The 22,535-nt window shown below is 39.2% G+C and overlaps 1 protein-coding gene across 1 annotated transcript in view; it reads left to right on the forward strand.

Moving 5' to 3' along the window:
* Window positions 1-6,768: 6,768 nt before the first annotated feature.
* Window positions 6,769-22,535, forward strand: part of PRKCI (protein kinase C iota) — a 73,223-nt gene continuing 57,456 nt past the window's right edge. Inside the window, exon 1 of the mRNA XM_025912959.2 lies at window positions 6,769-7,046. Coding sequence (XP_025768744.1) covers window positions 6,946-7,046 — 101 coding nt within the window. The 5' untranslated portion in view covers window positions 6,769-6,945. The remainder of the gene's footprint in view (window positions 7,047-22,535) is intronic.

Here is a 22,535-nt window from a genome sequence, read left to right on the forward strand (position 1 = left end):
AAAATCCCCACCTAATTTGTATGCATGTGAAAGTCTGAGAAGCCTGATTTAGATGATACAAAGTAACTTCTTAGTTAGTAAATTCTACCCACCCATGATTCTAGCTGAAAGATTCCAAGTTGGGTAAAATGGGAGTCACTTCCTTACAAGTTGTGTTTGACTTGAGTAAATAGATTGCTCAGCAAGTTGAACTAACTTTTCAGGTCACAGCTTTAACAGCTTAAAGGCAAACAGAAAATAAAGACTTGCTCTGCTGGTTTGGTGTTGCCAGCTTCCTTCCTCTTTCACAAAGATGAATTTTAGTATTTAAGTGGACATGAACCGACGTAAAATTATTCAAATGTCAAGTTAAACAATGTAATACATGTTGAATACCTAGAATTTTCTAAATGTCAAAAGACATTAAAAGGTAAGATTCCTGCTCTTGAGGTACCTAATGAAGACAGTGGCCCTGCTTTGAAAGTCTCTGTGTCTGGAGCCCTTTGCTGATTTAATTATAGAATGATTCGTAGTTTGCTACTATCTGGAATAAGAAGCCATACGAATCCAGTAAAATATCTCATGCTCAAGTTGCAGGATGATAAGCTCCGTGTGCAAGTGAACTAACAGGCAGCTTTATCTCTGGAGTGCTGTTCCCAATGACACCGTATGTGTGATTAAGCAGCCAGAAATCATTATAGACTATGAGCTCTGTTTTTTTCCTCTGATTTCTCTGTGGCCCAAAATAGAATATGGTTTAATTCAAGGTCAACAGAAATTCAATACGAAAGCATTTGAATCCAATAGGAAGTAGGTGGAGGCTGTGGAGAAAATAAGCAAGTCCTCTACGGGAGGAGAGAGGGGTTAGCAACCTTGTTGGGGAGAGGAGTTACTCCAGAGGCTGTAAGAGAGAACTAGATTACTGAAAAAGGCCTGTGATGGGGTGGCTGGGTGGCTGGAGCACAGAGAATTTATTAGACAAGGTTTACATTTTCAGTTGAATGTGCCAGCCTCAAGAACAGGTGTGCTTTTTCAAATGTGGAGGGTAGCTTACATTTAACGGTTTTTTGCTGCTGGTGACAGCATACTTGGTATGCAAACATCAGTAGACAGTGATACTTCAAATTCAAGTTTTTATGGGTTAATGGAGGCTCTTTCAACAATGTCATTTTACCAGTCAACTTTGTGCCTTTCAATCTAGCCAGACACAAGTGGGTTCTTCTGGATCCCAGAGAAGACAAGGTGGTATTCATGAGCTGTTGCAATTTTTCTGTATCGCTTGGGGCACACAGCTTGCTATTTTGCATTTTTTCCCTCTTTATTGGTATACGTCCTGACATTCTATCTGGATTGGACCTTTCTTGAAAAGGAGACAATAGTGCCTGGCACCAATTAACCCAATAGGAGTTAATTATGTTGAGATTTCTTTGACCTCTTTGAATATTCAGCAACTTTCATCAAGTAAATGTTTTATAGGGGTGCCTGGGTGGCTCAGTCGGTTAAGCATCTGACTTCGGCTCAGGTCACGATCTCGTGGTTTGTGAGTTTGAGCCCCATGTCAGGTTCTGTGCTGACAGCTTGGAGCCTGGAGCCTGCTTCGGATTCTGTGTCTCCCTCTCTTTCTGCCTCTCCCTGACTTGCACTCTGTTTCTTTCTCTTTCTCAAAAATTAATAAACATTAAAAAAAAATTTTTTTAAGTAAATGTTTTATAATTTTTTGCATTACTGACTCTATCACTTAATGGAACTCTCCACTGATGGCTCATTAAAACAAACATCTTCTTTCAGGAGTTTTTTGTATTAACATAGCGTGGCTTTATATTTTAGGAATTAAGTAATTAGGGGAGCCTGAATGGCTCAGTTGGTTAAGCATCCAACTCTTGATTTCGGCTCAGGTCATGATCTTCTGGTTAGTGAGACTGAGCCCTGCATCCAGCTCTGCACTGACAGCACAGAGTCTGCTTGAGACTTTCTCTCTCCCCCCTCTCCATCTCTCCCCTGGTGCACTCGCTCTCTCTCATAATAAATAAACTTAAAAAAAAAAATTAGTTAAGTAGCCCAGCCTCAGGACATCCTTATCAAATAAGTCAAAAGCTTATCCTTTTCTTACAGATAAGAAAAATGAAGCAAAGTGGTATTGTTCAGTGTCGATAGACATTACTGAGAACTCAATATGGGCTAGGTACAGGGGACACAGTGATGAACCAATTACAGTTCCAGCATTATGAACATGCCAGCAAGAAAATAAACTATGATACTGTGCAATGCGTGTGCTATATATGATATATAAGCAGAATGTAGAGCAGGAGTACAAAGAGGAAAAATGAAGAGAATGGGTATGTAATGGCCTAGGGAGCAGAGGTGAGTTTGTAAATGGTTCCTAGAGAAAGAGTGCCATTTGGCCAGGACTGGTGGGGACTAAGCAGAGGATACTATATATGGTACTATATATACAAAGACAGGACTATGTTGTCATTGGTGTAAATGAGCTTCATTTTCTGTGATTATCAGGGAATATAGACATGAATATTAAAATTCTTTAAGTTCAAAGGGAAGGCATTTTATTTTTTAAGATTTTATTTTATTATTATTTTTTAATTTTATTTAATGTTTACTTATTTTTGAGAGAGAGACACAGAGAGAGAGATAGAGAGAGAGAGAGAGGAGACAGAGTGCAAGCTTGGGAGGGGCAGAGAGAGAGGGAGACACAGAACTGAAGTAGGCTCCAGGCTCTGAGATGTCAGCACAGAGCCCGACACGGGGCTTGACTCCTTGACCGCAAGATCATGACCTGAGCCAAAGTAGAACGCTCAACTAACTGAACCACCGAGGTGCCCCAAGATTTTATTTTATTTTTTCAAGTTTATTTACTTATTTTGAGAGAGAGAGAGAGAATGAGTGGGGGAAGGGCAGAGATGAGGGAGAGAAGGAGAATCCCAAGCAGGCTCTGCACTGTCAGTATGGAGCCTGATGTAGGGCTTGAACTCACAAACCGGGAGATGATGACCTGAGCCTAAATCAAGAGCCAGCCGCTTAACCAACTGAGCCACCCAGGTGCCCCTTAAAGATTTTATTTTATTTATTTATTATTATTTTTTAATGTTTATTTATTTTTGAGAGAGAGAGAGAAAGGGAAGGGGGAGAGAGAGAGAGAGAGAGAGAGAGAGGGAGAGACAGGATCAGAAGTAGGTTCTGCACTGTCAGAGCAGAGCCCAACCTGGGGCTTGAACTCACGAACCGTGAAATTTGACTTGTGCCGAAGTCCAGTGCTTACCCGACTGAGCCACCCAGGCACCCCAAGATTGTATTTTTAAAGTAATCGCTACAGCCTACATGGGGCTTGAACTCAAGACCCCAGCATTAAGTGTTGCATGCTCTACCAACTGAGCCAGCCAAGGTGCTTCAAAGTTATTCCAAAAGCAAAACAAGTTAAGGCTAAAACTGCTATATGTCATTCTCTATGGTGTGGGAGTTAATTTGGGGACCCATAATGGAAATAAGTTTGCAAGGCTGGAGTGAAGGGAATACTCAGATAACTTGAAGATAAAGTAGGCAATGTCAATAGCGCAGTGAGAGGACACAAGAAGGCGAAAGAGAAAGTCATAGGGGTATTGTCAGCTCTCCATTCTGAAGAGGCAAGGTGAATTAACACAATAAAAACTAAACTCTCTCACTAACCTCAGCTGTCAGAACTCCACTCAGGAGTTTTGCCACTGCTCTTGAAGGTTAAATGAAACAATGTAATATTAAGACACTATCACAGGGGACCTGTGTCTACTATTTATTATCTCATTCACCATTTTCCAAGCAGGTTATTTTTGCCTTACATTGGGACAAGTACTCTTGTGATCACAAAATGAGAAAATGTTGGCCAAAATCTTTAAAATCTCTTAAGCCTGTGGATTTGAGGATTAACTAATTTTTACGATTAAAGTTATTGCAGTGAGCCAAAGGCAGGTTACTTCAGCCTAGCACTCAATGTGTATCTCTGCAGGTCACAAAGTGCCCCCCCCCCAAATGATGGGGAATTGCAATTTAAACACTCTTTTTCTCCTTTTAATGACATTATCCCCTGCTCAATGTAACCACTGAAGAACGCTAGGTTAAGGGCAGCAGGCTTAACCAAAACTGAGGGTATTAGTAAACACTGTTTCAAGTACAACAGAAAGAAAATGGGCTGTGGGAGACTTGTTCACAGGGTCTACCATTGACTTCACATTTTATATCATTTGATTCTCAATTGAGGAAGAGACCACAGAAATCCAGTAGCAGGATTTGTTAGTTGACATAAAGAACATGGCAAACAAATTTTCCTATTTGATCCTGACTGCAGGGCACACTGGTGAGGCTAATTGAGACTGAACATAAAGGTCAAGCTCTTCTGATTATTCTTGTTAGAGCAGTTTAATCTGCAGCAAGGAAGTCAAATTTTCCTAAAGATATGATCAATGCGACGCCATGTTCCTTTTCAACCTTTTTACAGAGTTCTGTGTTCTCTAAGCTAAAGAGATGGCTCAATAGTTGCCAGGGATTTTTGTTGTTGTTGTTGTTCCTAAAAATAACATAATTTCTGTGACCTGATCATCCTATATGCATAACTCTTTGTGCCTTCTGTTTTAATTGCATCACATTGACTTTAAAGATCAATGTCAGAGCACTTCCAGAATGGAAACATGAGGAGCTTCCTATATATTCTCCCCAGTGAAACAACCATAACTGAAGAAAATTATAAATAAAAAATGACCATTGGCTCAGACAATGGAGCAATTTATGCCCTAGGGCATTGTCAGAAGTAGTGGGGCAATCATTTACCAATTAGTGGAGGCTCACAGTTGGGAGTAATATCGATAAAGGCAAACCAGCCAAAAGCTGTGATAGGAAGATGAGGGAAAGTCAAAGAGAACCTGACTAAAACCACTGTCATCCCCAGTGGAGGGAGGAGGATTCAGGGTAACAGTGTGCACATGGAAGCCCTGAGGAGACATCAGAGCCTCCTGCACACTGTGGGGGACATAGACTATACAGAACTAGTCTGGCCAAGTCACTAAACAAACGAACAAGCCAACAACAACAATGACAACAAGCCCTGGAGCCAGTACGGATCAGTCTCCAGAGTTGCTAAAATGGGAATGTAAATAAAATAGTGAGACATACAGACAGGCGATTGGGACCCAGGCACGTAGAAAGTGCCATTGAGAGGACAAAGATATTGGACTTAGCAGACAAAGACTTCAAAACAGCTATTATAATTATGTTCAAAGAGCTAAAGGAAACAGTTCTTATGAGTACAAATTCAAAATTCCTCAACAAAATACTAGCAAACTGAATGGAGCAACCTATAAAAAGAATTATATGCCATAACCAGTTGAGATTTGTCCTAGGAATGCAAAGTTGGCCTATGTCCAAAAATCAGATAATGTAACATATGATATCAGTAGAATAAAGGATAAAAAACATGATTATATTATCTTGATAGAAAAAAGGCATAAACAAACCCCAACACTCTTTTTTTTTTTTTTAAGATTTTATTTTTAAGCAATGTCTACACCCAACTTGGGGATTGAAATTACAACCATGAGATCCAGAGCCGAATGCTCCAGGACTGAGCTGTCCAGGCACCCCCCGATAGGAATTTTTATTAAGATTTTATAATCCAAGTTTGTAGCAGTTGAAGGACATCATGCCAGACTAAGTGTCACACCTAACTCTGATGAGTTAATCCTCCAACCCTATTTTATCATAGTAAAGAAAGGTATTACCTTGATTATTCCAACCTTTTCAGCATGTATTGGTACTGGGACTTATGCAGGAGCTGGATTCATGCTACCTGTAATTGCAATATGTGACAGAGCCAAGATCAGTGGAAGGTCAGAGACTAGGCTACAAGGACGGGTTCTTTATATTGTAAACTTCGGTGAGCCAGTGTTTATAGAAAATAAATGCCGGTGGATGGATTGGATAATTATTGTGAACCTGTTCCATGCAATGGCAATATACAAGGGATATTGGGGGCTGCAAAGGAAGAAACGTCGGTCTTCCATCATACCTTCTAGATGAGTTGCCTCCTTTATTACTTTCATTATTACATTTGTTACATATGTTATTAAATTCTTTCCCTAAAAGAGCCTGTGCTGAGCCTGTAACCAATGTTCCCCAAAAAGGCACTGTATGATTGAGATGATATATGTAATTGGAAGGGAAAATTCATCAGAGAACGAAGTGTAGATCGTGACGATGCCCAATCATTTCCAGTGACCTCAGATAACCAAGCTCGATTCAGGGTTTCCAAGCCGAATACTCCCGATGGCGTACAAGCTGGTGACATAGTCGGCTAAAAGGGGAGGATGGTTTCCTACACAGAGATCCCCCAGTCCCAGAATCCCACCGGGACTACAAGTCCCAGAAACCCGCAGGGCAAATCTACCCCAGTCCCTAGTCGGCTGACCGCGGACGCGACCAAGTTAGGAAACCGGGGTGAGATGCCGTAGTCTTTGTCACCTACTCTTTTTCCTGTAGGAATAGGGCTTTTTTACGGAGAACTTTGGCATTTCCTCAGTCACAGCTTCCACGAAAGGCCCCCTCCCGGCCTATCTGATGTGATAGGCAGCGTCTCCCATCCTCTCTCTCCCTTTTCCTAGCCCCTGTAAGAATGGTTCAGCCGGGCGTTGAGGCTCCTTGAGTTGGATCGATGGTTGCGCCCGCCCTCCCCCGGAATGTGGGCCTTTGGAGCAAGCGAGGTGGGAGGGACCCAAGCGGGGAGGCGTGCTGGGCCCGGGCGGCGGGAGGAGCCGCGCGGTTCCGGCTGCCCCGGCACGGCGACCCTTGGGTCCGCGCCGCGGGCGGAGTGGATAGGTAGGCAAGCGGCAGCCGCAGCTCTGGGTGAAGCTCGGGTAGCAGAGTGCCCCACGGCACCCGGCGCGCACCCCGCACCCTTGGCCTCCGGCGTTCAGGCGGGGGAGTAAGGAGATGCCTACCCAGAGGGACAGCAGTACCATGGCTCACCCGATCGCAGGCGGCGGCAGCGGAGATCATTCTCACCAGGTCCGGGTTAAAGCCTACTATCGCGGGTGAGTCTCCCAGAGTAGGCGTGGGAGTGGGAGGGGAGAGGAAAGGCCCGCTCGACTTGGACTGGAGGAGGGGAGGGTGAGGGGCTGGAGATGTTGTGGGCGGATTGGTCTGGGCGGGCGACTCTGGGGACTCGGGGTGGGTGACCAAGTGATCCGGGGAGGAGCAAGGGGCGCTAGGTTGGGGCACCCCACGGTGTGTTGCAGGGCGCCCGGGAGTCGCGCGGCTGTTGGTCCAGATTAGGGTCCCAGGGAGGAGCCTTGGAATAGAGTAGGTCCACCTGGTGGGTTCGAGAGAGACTCGCCTGCTAAGAGATTTACAAGGACTTTACGTCATTAAGTCTGAATGTGTTCGGGGCTGAGAGTTGATTCCGAGTGATGCCTCAGTTAACTGAGTTTGCTATAGGTTTAGAAGACAGGACTACTTTAGTTTGCTGGCCCTTTTGGTTGTCAGAAGGCCTAAAGGCTCTGGTTCTCAAAGTCAGGTTTACCTTCATCGTCTTAAGTTCAAGAAGTGTATCTGGATGCCTGTGTATTAGACATAGGAATTATTACTGAAGAGTAAAGGTGATGGCTTTTCAGGGATGTGCATTAGGTACGTATGTCCTTTGAGATTAGGTTATGTATGTGTAAATTAAAAATTTGTGAACGCTTCTTTGTCAGTGTTTCTTCAAGGACCATTTGATAGGGTGAGATACTGCAAAGAGAGAAGAGGAGGAACCGAATTTTAAAGTCTATGATTTTTAGTCGTATTTTTACGTAAGTTCTAACTCCGGTGCTTACCAGAAATAATCCAGTCCTAATATCGTTGTATTAAATCATATTCTATAATCAGTGCCCTGAAGTATTCCCCTTCCCTTGAATTAAGTCGTGGTTTGGAATTTGAGAGAATTCTATTTAGGAGCATTGGAAAGGTGAAATGTTAGTGTGGGCATGAAGATTTGAAACTAAGGGTTAACAAAACCTGATGGCTTGGGCCTGTCTTACTGCTTGTTCAAGTAGAAGTAAATTGCTTTAAAAAAACCTCAAGCACTAGGAGGTTAAAACTGCACTGCATACTTTTACATTCCAGAGAGGATCAGTGAAGATAGCAAACTTTCAAAATGCCTCTCTTGTTTTGATTTCAAAGGAAATAGAAGCCCTAAAACGTCTTATTGATTCGATATAACAACTTACTGGTTTGCCTGCTGCCATGCAGCCTCTGACCTCTTGTTAGCTTGACTGTCTTCACCGGTAGTTTACAAGAATTATTTAGGAAAGTATCAGTGTTTTTGCTTTTAAATTGATCACAGAGGTCTTCATTTTAAAACAATACCAAGAAGTGTGTGTATGTTTTTTTAAAAAGTTTGTAGTGGTCATGAGAGCTGTTTTGACTTGAGTATGGTCAGCTATGAACTTTGCACTGTAGGGGAGAAAAGCTTTGCTTCCTTTACCTTACCTTTAATTTGATAGATGAGATAGTTCACTTTCCATGTTATAATGTCGACGGACAGCCCATGAGTTGTTAGGTACAGAGAATAAAATACGTGGTATGTGTTTCTTTTTTTTAAAGGTGTCTGATTATTGACAGTTAAAAAAGTTAAAAATCAGCATACTCACATGGTGGGAATGTGCACACTTTGTAGATGTATAAATTAAGTTCCATCCCATCCTTCCAACTTTCAGAGGTATACTGTTGACAGTTTATTTCTGTTCTACTGGAGGTTGTCTTTATTACTTTAAAAGTTATGCTTCTATTCCGTGATTCAACTTTAGATAGACCTATTGATTCCTTTCTCTGAAGGATAAGACATTGGGTGAATACTACCTTTTGCTTGCCCTTCTCCTGATTGGTACTTCTCAATTTTTAATTGTTAAACTATTATTTTTAGTTTTCTGGTTTACCTTTATGACTCTGACAATACAAAATTCTTGTCTTATTAAATTTAGATAGTTCCCAATGATTCCAACTATGCAGAAGAAGAAATTAGTGCTTCTTCCTTTTTTATTGGTTTGACAAATCTAAATAGGCCTAGTTAGTAAATTAAAATCATTGTAAACTCCTTTGGAAAGAAATCAAAGTCCGCTGTATTTTAGGAATCTAAGTGTCATTTTTTTCTTGGCTTATTGCTACAACTTTTTTTTTTTTTTAAAGAGAGTAAGGACATATAACCTTTTTAGTGCCTAAAAATTTCCCAAGACATTCAAGTTAACGTTTCTTTTTTTTTTTTTTTTTTTTAACCTATGAATTTTTGCTAAGGAATGAAAGAAAAGCCCTTGCCCATTAGTGCTTCTTATTCACTGAACGCTTTCTAATAGTGCCTTCATTTCAAGCCTTATTTAAAGACAACATCGGCATTCTCTAAATTGTACCAATTTCTGTCCCCTGAAATTAAATCTGTTAAGATTATATGTTTATTAACAATAGTCTAAACTGGTGGTTATGATACTACATAGTCAGCTGCTCATTACTACAGATGAATCTAAATGAGTCACCAGTGAGGATAGCTAATAAACAAGTTGGCTAACTAGAACACCTACCTGCTTTTTAAGTAGAAAACCCTTCCTTTATATCAAGAAATGTAAGGACAATCTGCATTTGAAAACGTTTCTTTTCCTTCAGATCTTGTGAAAGGCCATTATCAGAAAGCTTTCTCCTTATCCCCTTCTAACAGTATTTCTTTCCAGTGAACGTTGAATTTTGGAATAGCCAGAATTTTTTAGTGAATACATTGCCTTCTTTCAGAGATGTGTGTGGTGTTGTCATTCAGTTAAATTTGTTCTTAGTGCAAATGCGATGTCTCCCTAGATATAACAGACATTTAATTGGATTTTTTCTAGTTTTTAAGCAGGAGATTAATAGCATTAAGACACTGATTGTATTGGAGACCACCTAAGAGTGACTCTGTGACGGCCCGTACACCCTTTTTTCCTTGACACGGGAGCTTGTCAGTGAGTAGCTTTCCTTCAATCATTAGCTAGTAGTGTTAGGAGGAAGAGAAACAGGTTTTGTTGGTTAGTGATAGATTGCTATTTTATGGGCTTATCCTTATATTAAAGTTACTTGATATTATGGGATAGAGTTTAACAAGGAAATGTCTGGACTCCTCATTTCTTTACATCACAAATGTGTGGGAAATTTTGCAAAAAGGTTGTGAAAATGCTTTTTAAACCACTGCCATTGAACAGTTACAATAATCTAGAGGATTCTTTCTGTGAACATCTGCAAATAGAAAGAGATTAACTACTTGTATATTTGGAATGTATAGCTGGTTCAGTGAAGAAGTATGCAGGATTTTTCTGTGAACAAGTCTTGGCAAGACTTGTTTTTAAAAGTATTGCAAAATAATTTTAGCAATATAAAGTATATCACTATAATGTTCTAAGGAAATACAAATAGTCTCTTGAGTTGGAAGTTGGGGGAATGTTAGTTACCGGTCCTGGAGCTTCTGGCCTGGCACCGAACCACAGGACAACTGATCCATAGTTTTATCAGAGAAAGAGAAAGGACTTGGTGGCCTGGTGCCAGAAACCAAAACAGCCCTCTCAGAAATTTGAATCAGGTAACAAACAGATAAATTGCTTGTTAGCAGTGAACACTGGAACTGAAGAGTGAAGGGAGAGGTTCGGGAGGCCAAGACTGACCATGTACAAATGGCAGGTCTGAGAAAGCAGAGGAGAAGGAAGCAGTTCCCCGTAGAAAAATTCTTCCTGGAGGTCCATGAAAGCTTTCTAATACAACTCCCAACCCTCTTGTTAAGGTAACTTGAGTGTTTGTTGTTTTATGGTTGCAATGAGCATCATTAAAACCTGAATTTTTAAAATTCCATTCTTGCTTAGGATTTCACGTATTACCTAAAGTGTATTTAAAGTCACTTTAATAAATATTGTTGGACACCTACTGCCTACTATAAGGCAGGCACGTGGTACTAGGGTGGGCACAGAGGATGTAAAGGTGGATAATACACGGCTCTGCCCTTGAAGGACCGTGAGACTTATAGGAGGAAAGATCTAGAAGAGCTAATAAAGGAGTGTGTATGTGTTTATGGGTAAGGTATTTGCAGGGTTGGATATTGGGGAGGTGTTTGGGGTAAGAAAGGTAAACCTTCCTAGAGGATGAACTGTTTGAGGCTTTTAAAGGATAAATAGGTTTGTCTAGTGGATGAAGATGTTGGGGAAGGGGGCATTCCAGGCATTGCACAACTGTGTGATATATTTGGGGAATTCAGATCAGTTTAGTTGTTAGTGCCATAGTCCTTCCTTATTAGGACATGAAGTGTGAAGCTGGCACTGATAAGAAGTGAGGCTAAGAAGAAGACTCACAGGCGCTACTCATGAAATTCTTGAATATCATACTTTGGGCTTCGGACTTTTTCTCATTGGCGAGGGTTTTAAGTCAGAGAGATATACATACTGAGATTCTCATTTTAGAAAAGTCAGATTTGGAACCAGTATGGACTATGAATTAGCAATGGATGAAGACTGATTTGGAGGCTTTGGAAGTAGTCCTGGTGAGAGATTCAGAGGAGGAGAAGAGGATCTGGATCGAATGGCAATTTTAGGGGGTAGAATCCATATGAATTACAGATGAATTGCCTGTGGGGAAGAGAGAGGGAATCTGACAACTCTTAGGTTTCTTATTTGAGAGAGACTAGGGAATATAGAAGGAAGAGATTAGTGAGAGGAGGTAACTCATTTCCTGGAACAAGTAACTGAATTTTTAGTTCATCATGCTTTGAGGACATCCAGGTGGAAATGGCCAGCATTAACTGAACAGTCATTTATTGTGTGCCTGCTGTGTGTCCTAAGCCCTGTACGTGACAGCTAACCTACATAGGAATGTAGCTGAGAATGATGATTGAAACAAAAATGCCACCAGTTACCAAATGCAGATGACAAAGACAAGGCACTAAAACTAAATTTTAAAGATACAGATGTACCTAAAATGGAAAGTTTCCCTTGTAGCTTCTCACCCCCACTTCCTAATGGTAGCCATTGTTAACAGTTTGGGATATTCTACATTAATATATCTATAGGTATAGATATGGATACACACATACCCTTTTATTTTTCAAGTAAACAGGTTCATATTTCTACACACATTTCTGCAATTTTATTTTTTTCATTCATGATCATCTTTCCATGTTAGGATAGACAGGGATAAATACATATGTAGAGAGTGATCCGCTTACTTTTTATAATTGATGTATAGTGTTTTATAGTATTGGTACACCATAATTTAATCTTTTTTTTTTGTTTGTTTAACGTTTATTCATTTTTGAGAGACAGAGAGAGAGCATGAGTGGGGAAGGGGCAGAGAGAGGGAGACACAGAATCCGAAGCAGGCTCCAGGCTGTGAGCTGTCAACACAGAGCCCAGTGCGGGGGAACTCACGAATTGCAAGAACATGACCCAAGCTGAAGTCGGACGCTCAGCCAACTGAGCCACCCAGGTGCCCCCATAATTGTGTGATTGATAAGCACAAAAAGTTGCTTTCATTAAATCACTATTTCAAATTATGCTAAGGTGACATCCTCATATTTAATATATATTTTTGCAAACATGGTCCAAAATTTGCCTGTTTTAAAACTTGACCCTGTCCTCCAAACACTTATCAATTTACATTCCCAACAACAGTTTACAATGAAGTGTTTTCCTTTTGTTCCCATTGCGCATTACTGGTCTTTAAAAATTTTCCCGGGGCGCCTGGGTGGCGCAGTTGGTTAAGCGTCCGACTTCAGCCAGGTCACGATCTCGCGGTCCGTGAGTTCGAGCCCCGCGTCGGGCTCTGGGCTGATGGCTCAGAGCCTGGAGCCTGTTTCCGATTCTGTGTCTCCCTCTCTCTCTGCCCCTCCCCCGTTCATGCTCTGTCTCTCTCTGTCCCAAAAATAAATAAACGTTGAAAAAAAAAAAAATTAAAAAAAAAAAATAAAAAAAAAAATAAAAAAAAAATAAAAATTTTCCCAATAGAATAGGCAACAAATGTTAACTTTTTTTTACGACTATCTTTTTATACATTACTGATCATTTTTATTTCCTCTGTGGGTTGTTTATTCATATCTTTTGCCCAGTTGTCCTCCTGGATTCTTTCTCTTTTTTTCATACATTTATTTGAAGGGACATTGGCATGTTGTCTGTTACAAAAGGTGCCAGCATTTCTCTAACCTGTTGCTTGTCTGGAGTTTTTCATTTTTATTTAATCAAATCTGTCTTTTTAAAAATTTCTTTATGGCTTCTGGGTTCTCTTAGGTAAATGTACTTCTCATTTAAAAATACTCTATTTTTATGTCTGTTATGCAGCTTTTCAAGTGGTTATCAATAAATCTGATATTTGGGGGTTTTACTTATTTGTGGTGTATTGATAGAACTTAATTTCTTAAAAAATGTATTCTAATACTGCTATTGAATACGTTCTTTTGCCACCGATTTGAAGGACAACTTTTTGCTATACTAAATTTCTCAGATGAACATAAGTACTTTCTATTCTGTTTCATTGATTTTTGAGGAGGAATGTGTTTTTGCATTGGTTTAATTATTGTGGTTAATTTTGATATATGTTATGGAAAGGTCATTTCATTAATTTTCTATTTCCAGATTTTCTTGGCTATTCTTATACATTTATTTTGTCTTCCAGATCAGTTTTTGAAGGTTTTTGTAGGTTTCAAAAAAAAAATCTTATTATTTTAATTTGGAATTGCATTGAATTTACAAGTTAATGTGAGAACTGATACTTTTATAATACTGAGCTTGGCCTTGTAAGTATGTGGCATAATACCTATTTATTGATTTTTTTTTCGTATTTTTCAGGAAGGTGCCTGTCCCTTAGATCTTGCACATTTCCCATTAAATTTATTCTTAAATGCTTTATAATTTTGTTGCTTTTGTGAATGGGACTTTTATTCTCATAGCCTTATTTTATACCATCTATTTTTGAATAAGTGGAACTGGTCACCTTATTCTAATAGTTTCTTAGTTAACTATCTTAGAATTTCTAGCTAGATAATATCATCTGCAAATAACAGTTGTGCCTCTTGTTTACTATATATCTCACTTCTTTTTCTCGTTTTTTTTTTTAAGTTTATTCTTGGAAGAGAGCGAGCATGCGCACGAGCAAGAAAGGGGTAGAGAGAGAATCCTAGGCAGGCTCCATGATCAGTGCAGAGCCCCATGTGGGGCCCGATTTCACAACTGACTGAGAGATCATGACCTGAGCTGAGATCAAGAGTCAGACGCTTAATCGACGCAGCCACCCAGGCGCCCCCTTTTCTTATCTTAACCATTGCCTGGGTTTTCCAGTGTTGAATTTTAACAGTGAACTTTTATCTTAAAATATTATCAATAATTAGAAAAATTTCACAGATTATCTTCAAAGATACCCAGTCTCCTTTCATCTCTTTGCTGTATGCTAAAGAGCATAGAAAGTAACTCTGAGAATGTACCCAGTTGTGCCAAGAACTGTGATAAGTGTTTTGCCCTTATTTGTATTCATAACAATATTCAGAGGCGGGTATCATTATCTGCATCATATCGATGGTAACGCTGAGGCTTAGTAAGCCACCATACAAAGCTGAGTCTTACCCTTCAGAAAAATTTCTCTTTCTCCTTTTACTATATTGATGGGGCTTTTAAAAATCACTTTTTTGCTTTATTGTCAAATTCATATCTCACAGTTCTTTTTGAGCCAATTTTCTGTCTTCTTGATCATTAAAAAATAGAACTTGCTTTGTGCCTGTCAATGAATAACAATTACTTTGAGGAATGATACTGTGATTTATATGAAGTCTCTTTCCCCAGAACCTTCAGCCTAGTGATTTTACCATCCATGGATAATTCTGCCTAAATCTCTTATATCAGTGATTACAAATAAAACTTTTTTCTGTTTATACTACATTTAATTTTGGAGAAAAGCTTATTTTGAGATAGCAGAAGGATTGCACTGGTGGTTCTTTTTTCAGGTTTATTTTTAAGAGCAATTAGTCCTAAGGAAAAACTTTAGATTCTATATTTTAGAACATAGGAACATAATGAATGCTTAAAGCAGTTTGTCTTCTGAGGCCCAGTAGCAAAATTAAAACTGCCTTTTTTTTTTTTCTTTTTAAAAAATTCAGCTAAAACTATATCTAAATTTTCCATTTTGGGAATCTTTGTGGTGAAGCAGAATATATTCTGTCAAAGACCAGTGGTAAGATAATGTATGCTACCACTGAAGTTAAAACCAGAGAAAAAAAAATCTTTCATGCATAATTTGTTTTATACCTTTAGAATGTAATATCTTTATTTTGCAGCTCATTTTTAGCTTTAGTGCTATAATAAGAATCTGGTGTTTGTGGAGGGTATGAACATGGTGCTTTCTCAATTACTTAGAGAAGTGTTTACATAAAACTCCCTTAAATGTTTTAGTTCCTGGAACTTAAGGAGTGGTCATTGATAAAGCATAACTCCTTCCCCGGGTCTCCTTAGGATGTTTGTACTTATGTTTTTTTAATGATTATACAGATGTTTTAAAAAATATTTGTATGTTCTGATAAATGTTTTTTAGTTCTTGAAAAATAAGATTTCTTAAAAATCTGTATTGTATACAGACATGCTTATGTATGTGTTAATTGTAACTCCATGTGGACCTTAATAAGAAAGTCGTATTTTGATGATGCCAGATATTAATTTTTTTTCCCTTGCATTCAAAAAAGTTGTCATCCTTGTACTTTGCCAGAGAACTTCTATGGAAACCTTTCCTTCTCTTCTGACTTAATTCTAAAATATAATCTCCCAATCCTTATATCCCTTATACTAGTAAACTTGAAGGTATTTTGAAAGAAAAATTGTTGTAAGGTAAGGATGTTAGAAGAAGGAACTATTTAATATTTTTAAAATAAAATTTTAAAATATTTGAAACAATTTTATTTATAAAAAGTCATTTTAAATTGTTTTACATTTTTGGGGCGCCTGGGTGGCGCAGTCGGTTGGGCGTCCGACTTCAGCCAGGTCACGGTCTCGCGGTCCGTGAGTTCGAGCCCCGCGTCAGGCTCTGGGCTGATGGCTAGGAGCCTGGAGCCTGTTTCCGATTCTGTGTCTCCCTCTCTCTCTGTTCCTCCCCCGTTCATGCTCTGTCTCTCTCTGTCCCAAAAATAAATAAACGTTGAAAAAAAAAAAACATTAAAAAAAAATTGTTTTACATTTTAGGGGTGTGTTGATGGCTCAGTCAGTTAAGCATCTGACTTTTGGTCTTGACTCAGATCATGATCTCATGGTTTGTGAGCTCGAGCTCCATGTCAGGTTCTGGGCTGACAGCGTGGAACCTCCTTGGGATTCTCTTTCTCTTTCTGCCCCTCCCCTGCTTGCTTACAGGTGTTCTCTCTCTCTCTCTCTCTCTCTCTCTCTCTCTCTCTTAAAATAAATAAACTTCAAAAAATTGTTTCATATTTTATTTTTTTATTAGAAAGCAAATTTTATAATAAAATCATACCTTTATATGGTAGAGAAATTAACAATAATCTATACCATTCAGAAAGGTCTAAGTCAGAGTACATCTTTCCATCTGTAGTCTCTCCTCAATTCCCAGTTCCACCACCTAGAGTTAACTACTTTAAAAATTTTGTTTTGTTTTATTATATCTGTTGATAGATATGAAATAAGAGGAATTTAGTACTACTTGCCATGTCTCGTGCCGATTTTTAGTTCTTCTAATAGTTATGTTTGTAAGTTAAGTCATGTGCCTTCTTCTGCTTTTGTTTTTAATTGTGGCTAAAAAGAATTAAATTTATCATCTTATACAGTTCAGTAGTGTTAACTATATTCACATTGCCATGCAACCAATCTCCAGAACTTTTTCATTTTGCAAAATTGAAACTGTACCTTTTGAACGATTCCCCATTTCCTCCTCCCTCCAACCTCTGGCAACCACTGCTCCAATTAAGTGGAGTCATACAGTATTTGTCTTTTTGTGACTGGCCCATTTCACTTAGCATAATGTCTTCAAAGGTTCATCCGTGTGTCAGAATTTTCTTACTTTTAAAGGCTGAATAATATTCCTTCGTGTTTATATATCACATTTTATTCATTCGTTCCTCTGTCAGTAGACCCTTGGGTTGCTTCCATCATTTGGCTATTGTGAGTAATGCTAGTCCGAACATGGGTGTACAAATATCCGTTGGAGTCCCTACTTTCAGTTCTCTTGGATATATACCTGGAAGTGAAATTACTGGACCATATGGAAATTCTATTTTGAAGTTTTTGAGGAACCTCCATACTGTTTTATATAGCTGCTGAACTATTTTACATTCCCACCAACAGTGCACAAGGCTTATTTCTCCACATCCTTGTCAACACTTGATATTCTCTGTTTTTTTGTTTTTGTATTTTTTTTAAAGTAGGCTCCATGACCAACGTGAGGCTCGAATTCACAACCTGAGATCCAGTCAGATGCTCCACCAGCTGAGCCACCCTGGCGCCCCTGGTTTTGTTTTTGTTTTTTTGATAGTAGTTATACTAATGGGTGTGAGGTGATATTTCATTATGGTTTTGATTTGCATCTCCCTGATGATCAGTGATGTTGAACATCTTTTTTTATTTTTATTTTTTTTTTAATTTTTTAACGTTTATTCACTTTTGAGAGACAGGGACAGAGCGCGAGCCAGGGAGGGGCAGAGAGAGGGGGAGACACAGGACCCAAAGCCAGCTCCAGGCCCTGAGCTGTCAGCACAGAGCCCGACACGGGGCTTGAGCCCACAAACTATGAGATCATGACCTGAGCCAAAGTTGAATGCTTAATCAACTGAGCCACCCAGGCACCCTGAACATCTTTTCATAGGCTTGTTAGCCATTTGTATTTCCTTTTTGGAGAAATGTCGGTTCAAGTCCTTTGCCCACCTTTTATTTGGAATATTTGTTTTGTTTTGTTTCTTGTTCCCTGCTATTATTTTTAAATTATTGGTTTTAGATAGAGTATTGATTCTCCACTAGGAAAGAAACATTTTGAATTTACACTTTTACTTTCTCTACATCTTGATTTTTCTTAGTAATTTTTATATTATAAAGGTTTATAACATTATTCTATTCTTTTTTATTTTTTATTTTTTTAAATTTTTTTTTTCAACATTTTTATTTATTTTTGGGACAGAGAGAGACAGAGCATGAACGGGGGAGGGGCAGAGAGAGAGGGAGACACAGAATCGGAAACAGGCTCCAGGCTCCGAGCCATCAGCCCAGAGCCTGACGCGGGGCTCGAACTCACGGACCGCGAGATCGTGACCTGGCTGAAGTCGGACGCTTAACCGACTGCGCCACCCAGGCGCCCCTATTCTATTCTTTAACTTACAAATTTTTCTTTAAAGAAATGAATGCTTATGTAAGTGTTAAGCACTTGAAAAGCTAAGTAGTATGATTAGATGCTTAGACAAGGAAAAGTAATCTTGTGTCAATAAAACTTTTCTCTTTTAAAGGTTCCTCATAACTGTGTTGTTTGGGGCTAGTATGTTTTCTCAGTCACTTTCACCCATCTGTTCTCAGTCATCTGCGATTTTTCTTACGCTTTCTGGTCTGCTGCTGGTGACTTTTTTGTTTTCTAAGACTTTGATAATTTGTCATTTCACTTATCTATTGTTTCAACGGGCCCTTCAAATGAAAGGATATAGATATGTGTTCCCTCTGCCATAATGCACCAGAAGCCTCTGAGTGTTGCTTTTAGAAAGTTAGATGACTTTTTATCTCTCTAATCAGGCTTCGCTTCTATTTAAAGTATTATGTGAATATATAGCGTTTTTTACATTTACTGAACACAAAGGATCCAACATGTGACAACTCCATTCACTCAGCCTAGATTAATTGAATGTCCACTCTGAGCCAGACACGGCTTCAGTTGTTGGTGATATAGCAGTGAGTAAAAACTAAGTGCCTGCTTTCATGGATTTTACATTTAGTCAAGGGAGATAGACTAAAATATGTATAATTTACATATGCTGGCAAAGTATTTTCTCTGAAGAATAAAAAATTTAACTAGTGGGCTCCTGGGTGGCTCAGTCAGTTAGGCCTCCAACTTTGGCTCAGGTCATGATCTCAGGGTTCGTGAGTTTGAGCCCCGCATCAGGCACTGTGCTGACAGCTCAGAGCCTGGAGCCTGCTTCTGATTCTGTGTCTCCCTCTCTCTCTCTGCCTGTTACCCACTTGTGCTCTTCTCTCAAAAATAAATAAACATTAAAAACAAAATTTAACCAGCTTCATTTATTTAGTGAGCATGAGAGTGGAGGGGGGCAGGGAAAGAGGACACAGAGAATCCCAAGCAGGCTCCGCCCTATCAGTGCAGAGCCTGATGTGGGGCTCGAACTCATGAATGGGGAGCTCATGACCCAAGCTGAAATCAAGAGTCAGATGCTTAAGTGACTGAGTCACCCAGGCACCCCAGAGTATACTAATTTAATATCCTCATCAGGGATTTCATTTTTCATCAGCCAGTCTTTTAAAAGTGAGATTATGTAACCATTATGTTCTTGTCAAAAAACCATCTAGGAATAGCTGTGCATTGGGTAGATGCTACTGTGGAAAGTGGTGTCTCGTGTGCAGGAGATTTACTCAGGTCGGTGGCTACTGAAGGGAAGGCAAGGGAAGGAAGTAGGCTTAGGTAGGAGGAAATCAGGATGCCCTAAAGTCTCAGCAGAACCCTCAGTTGACCCTCCCAGGAGTTCTGAAGATGAGTTGATACTTCAGAGCTTTCCTGAGTTGTCTACGACCTTTATACCCCCACATGGAATCAGTCATTCACTGTGGGCTGCTCCAGGAAGTGGGTGTGACCATAGGTGAGATTCAGATCTCTGAAGGAGACTGTCAGCTGGGGATTATCTACTGGTAACATGTCCAGCAGCTGGTATAATAAATGCTCCATTGCTAATGGGGGATTTTAGGGTGGGATGGGGAGGGGGAAAGTCAGATCATAGCATCCACCACAGGTGTCATTAGGATTTGGTTTGAATTCTTCTATTTTTTAACTGTGAGAGACTGGCAAATATTCCTTTGTGTTTTGATTTTTAAATCTGTAAAATAGGTTAGTATGTCCAGTTTGACAGTTCTTGTGAAGATTATATAGATAAAGTTTATTTATTTTTTTAATTTTTTTTCACATTTATTTATTTTTGAGACCGAGAGAGAGAGAACATGAACAGGGAAGGGGCAGAGAGAGAGGGAGACACAGAATCTGAAACGGGCTCCAGGCTCTGAGCTGTCAGCCCAGAGCCCGACGCGGGGCTTGAACTCACAGACTGTGAGATCATGACCTGAGCCGAAGTTGGACGCTTAACGGACTGAGCCATGCAGGCGCCCCTGATAAAGTTTGTTTAAAAACCCAGAGCACACTCAGTTTTCTATAAATGTTTATAGGCAAAGGAAATAAACAGTGATATTTCCTTGTCAAAAGTACATTTTCTGGAAGATGGATTTCTCTTAGTATTTCTTCTACATCCAATTAAGAAATGTTTGAATCCTTCTTATATTTTTTAAAAAGTATTTTGTAAACTGTATATATGTTGTATACACACATATAATATGCATACATATATACACACAAATTTAAAGAACTGTTATAGGAAAGTGTAGGTCGTAATAAGAGAATTTTTTTATTACTTTCAAAAAAATGCTTTAAGGTTCTTCCAAATTGTAGCTGTCTACTACCATGACAATTGGATTTCTAATTTTTAGATATTAAATTATTTTTTATTAATACTTGTTTATTTACTCTCGAGTTAGTTAATATGCAGTGTAGTCTCAAGCCCTTATTATGTTAATAGTACTGTGACTCTATGAAACAGTCTGAGGATTTTTGTCTCCCAGTTGTATACAATTTAGTTGAGGATGTGTTATCAGTGTATGAGTTAAATAACAAAAGATGAAACATAAGACACATGTTGGACAGGTTTAAAAGTATGGACCATTGGGCTTATGTGGTTAAAAACTGTTTAATGGAAGTTGATGTTGAAGTGCCTATTAGAGAATTGATCCTCACCTCCCTCTATAAACTGGGAGGGCCTTGAACCTCCCTCTAAATACTGGGCCAAGTATTAAAACTTGGATCATCAAGGTCTTATGTGTGGGAGTTACGAGTAAACCAGATGAGTGCAGTAGAGTATTTGTATTGGGAATGGTGGGTTCAAGTTGAGAATGGGAATTAGAACCAGATCATCAAAAGGTAGAATTACAGGTTTAGGAGACCTCTACATAGAGATAGTAGTTAAAACATTGAATATGAATTAAGTTTCAGAGAGAAAGAAAGAATGACAGAAGATGAATGTGAGAGAGAATGTAAAGAGTACCTTGTGATTGAAGACCAAAGGAAACTTAAGCGTTCATTCAGTATAGCAGACGGAGAGCCAGGGAAGCTTACTGTTATGAAAGCCAAGGCAAGAAGTTCTCAGAGGCAGGGATACAAAGCTGTGAGATGCTTAGAAAGATTATCAAGAAAAGGGCAATCCATTTTGAGGCTCTGCTCTTTGCTTACCTTGGATAGCCCATAAAGACCAGTTTTAAACTTTTTTTTTTTTTTTTTTTTTGCGCAGATGACTAAAATTTGAAATTCCTTATTTCCTACTCTGTGTTCTGTGTTGCAGCTACCCATTTCTGTTCACAGTTCCTTCCTTTCTTGAACAGGTATTTCTTAAGCATCCATTCTGTGCCAGGCACTGTGTTGGTTGCTAGGAATATAATGAACAAAATAAAACCCCTGCTTTCACCAAACTTACATTCTAGCTGGGGTAGATGGTAGACTATAAACATTGGTTTACCTGCTCAAGTAGTAGAAGAGGTTGGTCAGAGAGGTAGCCAGGGTCTCGTAGACTCCACTAGGGACTTTGGATTTTACTCTTCATGAGACAGAAAGGCATTTGAAGAGTTTAAAACAGAAAGGACATGAACTACATTAATTTTGTAAAACCGTTAGGACAGAATTTGACACATAGGCATCACTCTATAAATTTTTATTAGAGTCATTCAGTCTGTTTGACTTACATTTGAAAGGGGATTGTGTCTGGCTACTGAGTGGAGATGTGATCATAGGGAGCCTTCTCCTGGCTCCTTGGAGGAAGTCCCAGGCCTCTGCTCTAAAACAGTTTGTTGCGGTTTTAAATTTTATACTAAATAGCCACTACGTAGATTTATTTGAATACTGTTGCTTATCTAACACTAATACAAACAAATACACATTTATGTCTGTTCCTATATTCTTTGGGTATCTACCTAAAATATTAGTCTTATTTTAAACCCAATTTTGGCAAATGTGAATTCTTTGGGAAATGGTGAAAATGAAGGTGTGAGGTCTAAAAATCATGCCACATGAAGAATGGGTGATGGTCTTATGGGTGGTTAATTTGTGGAAGTGAGGGCTGGGGAAGAGGACTTGACAGATCTTGGTCGAATTATTGAAGAGCTGTTTCTTAGATGAAGGGTGGACTTTTGGGGGAGGGGAGATCTGCAACCTGTGATTGGAACAGATTTCAGTTAAATATAAGGCAGAAGTTCATCAATAATAGAGCTGTT

This window comes from Puma concolor, chromosome C2 (assembly GCF_028749965.1).
Source record: "Puma concolor isolate L17-30 chromosome C2, mPumCon1.1.hap2, whole genome shotgun sequence".
In the NCBI taxonomy this organism is placed as follows: Eukaryota; Metazoa; Chordata; class Mammalia; order Carnivora; family Felidae; genus Puma; species Puma concolor.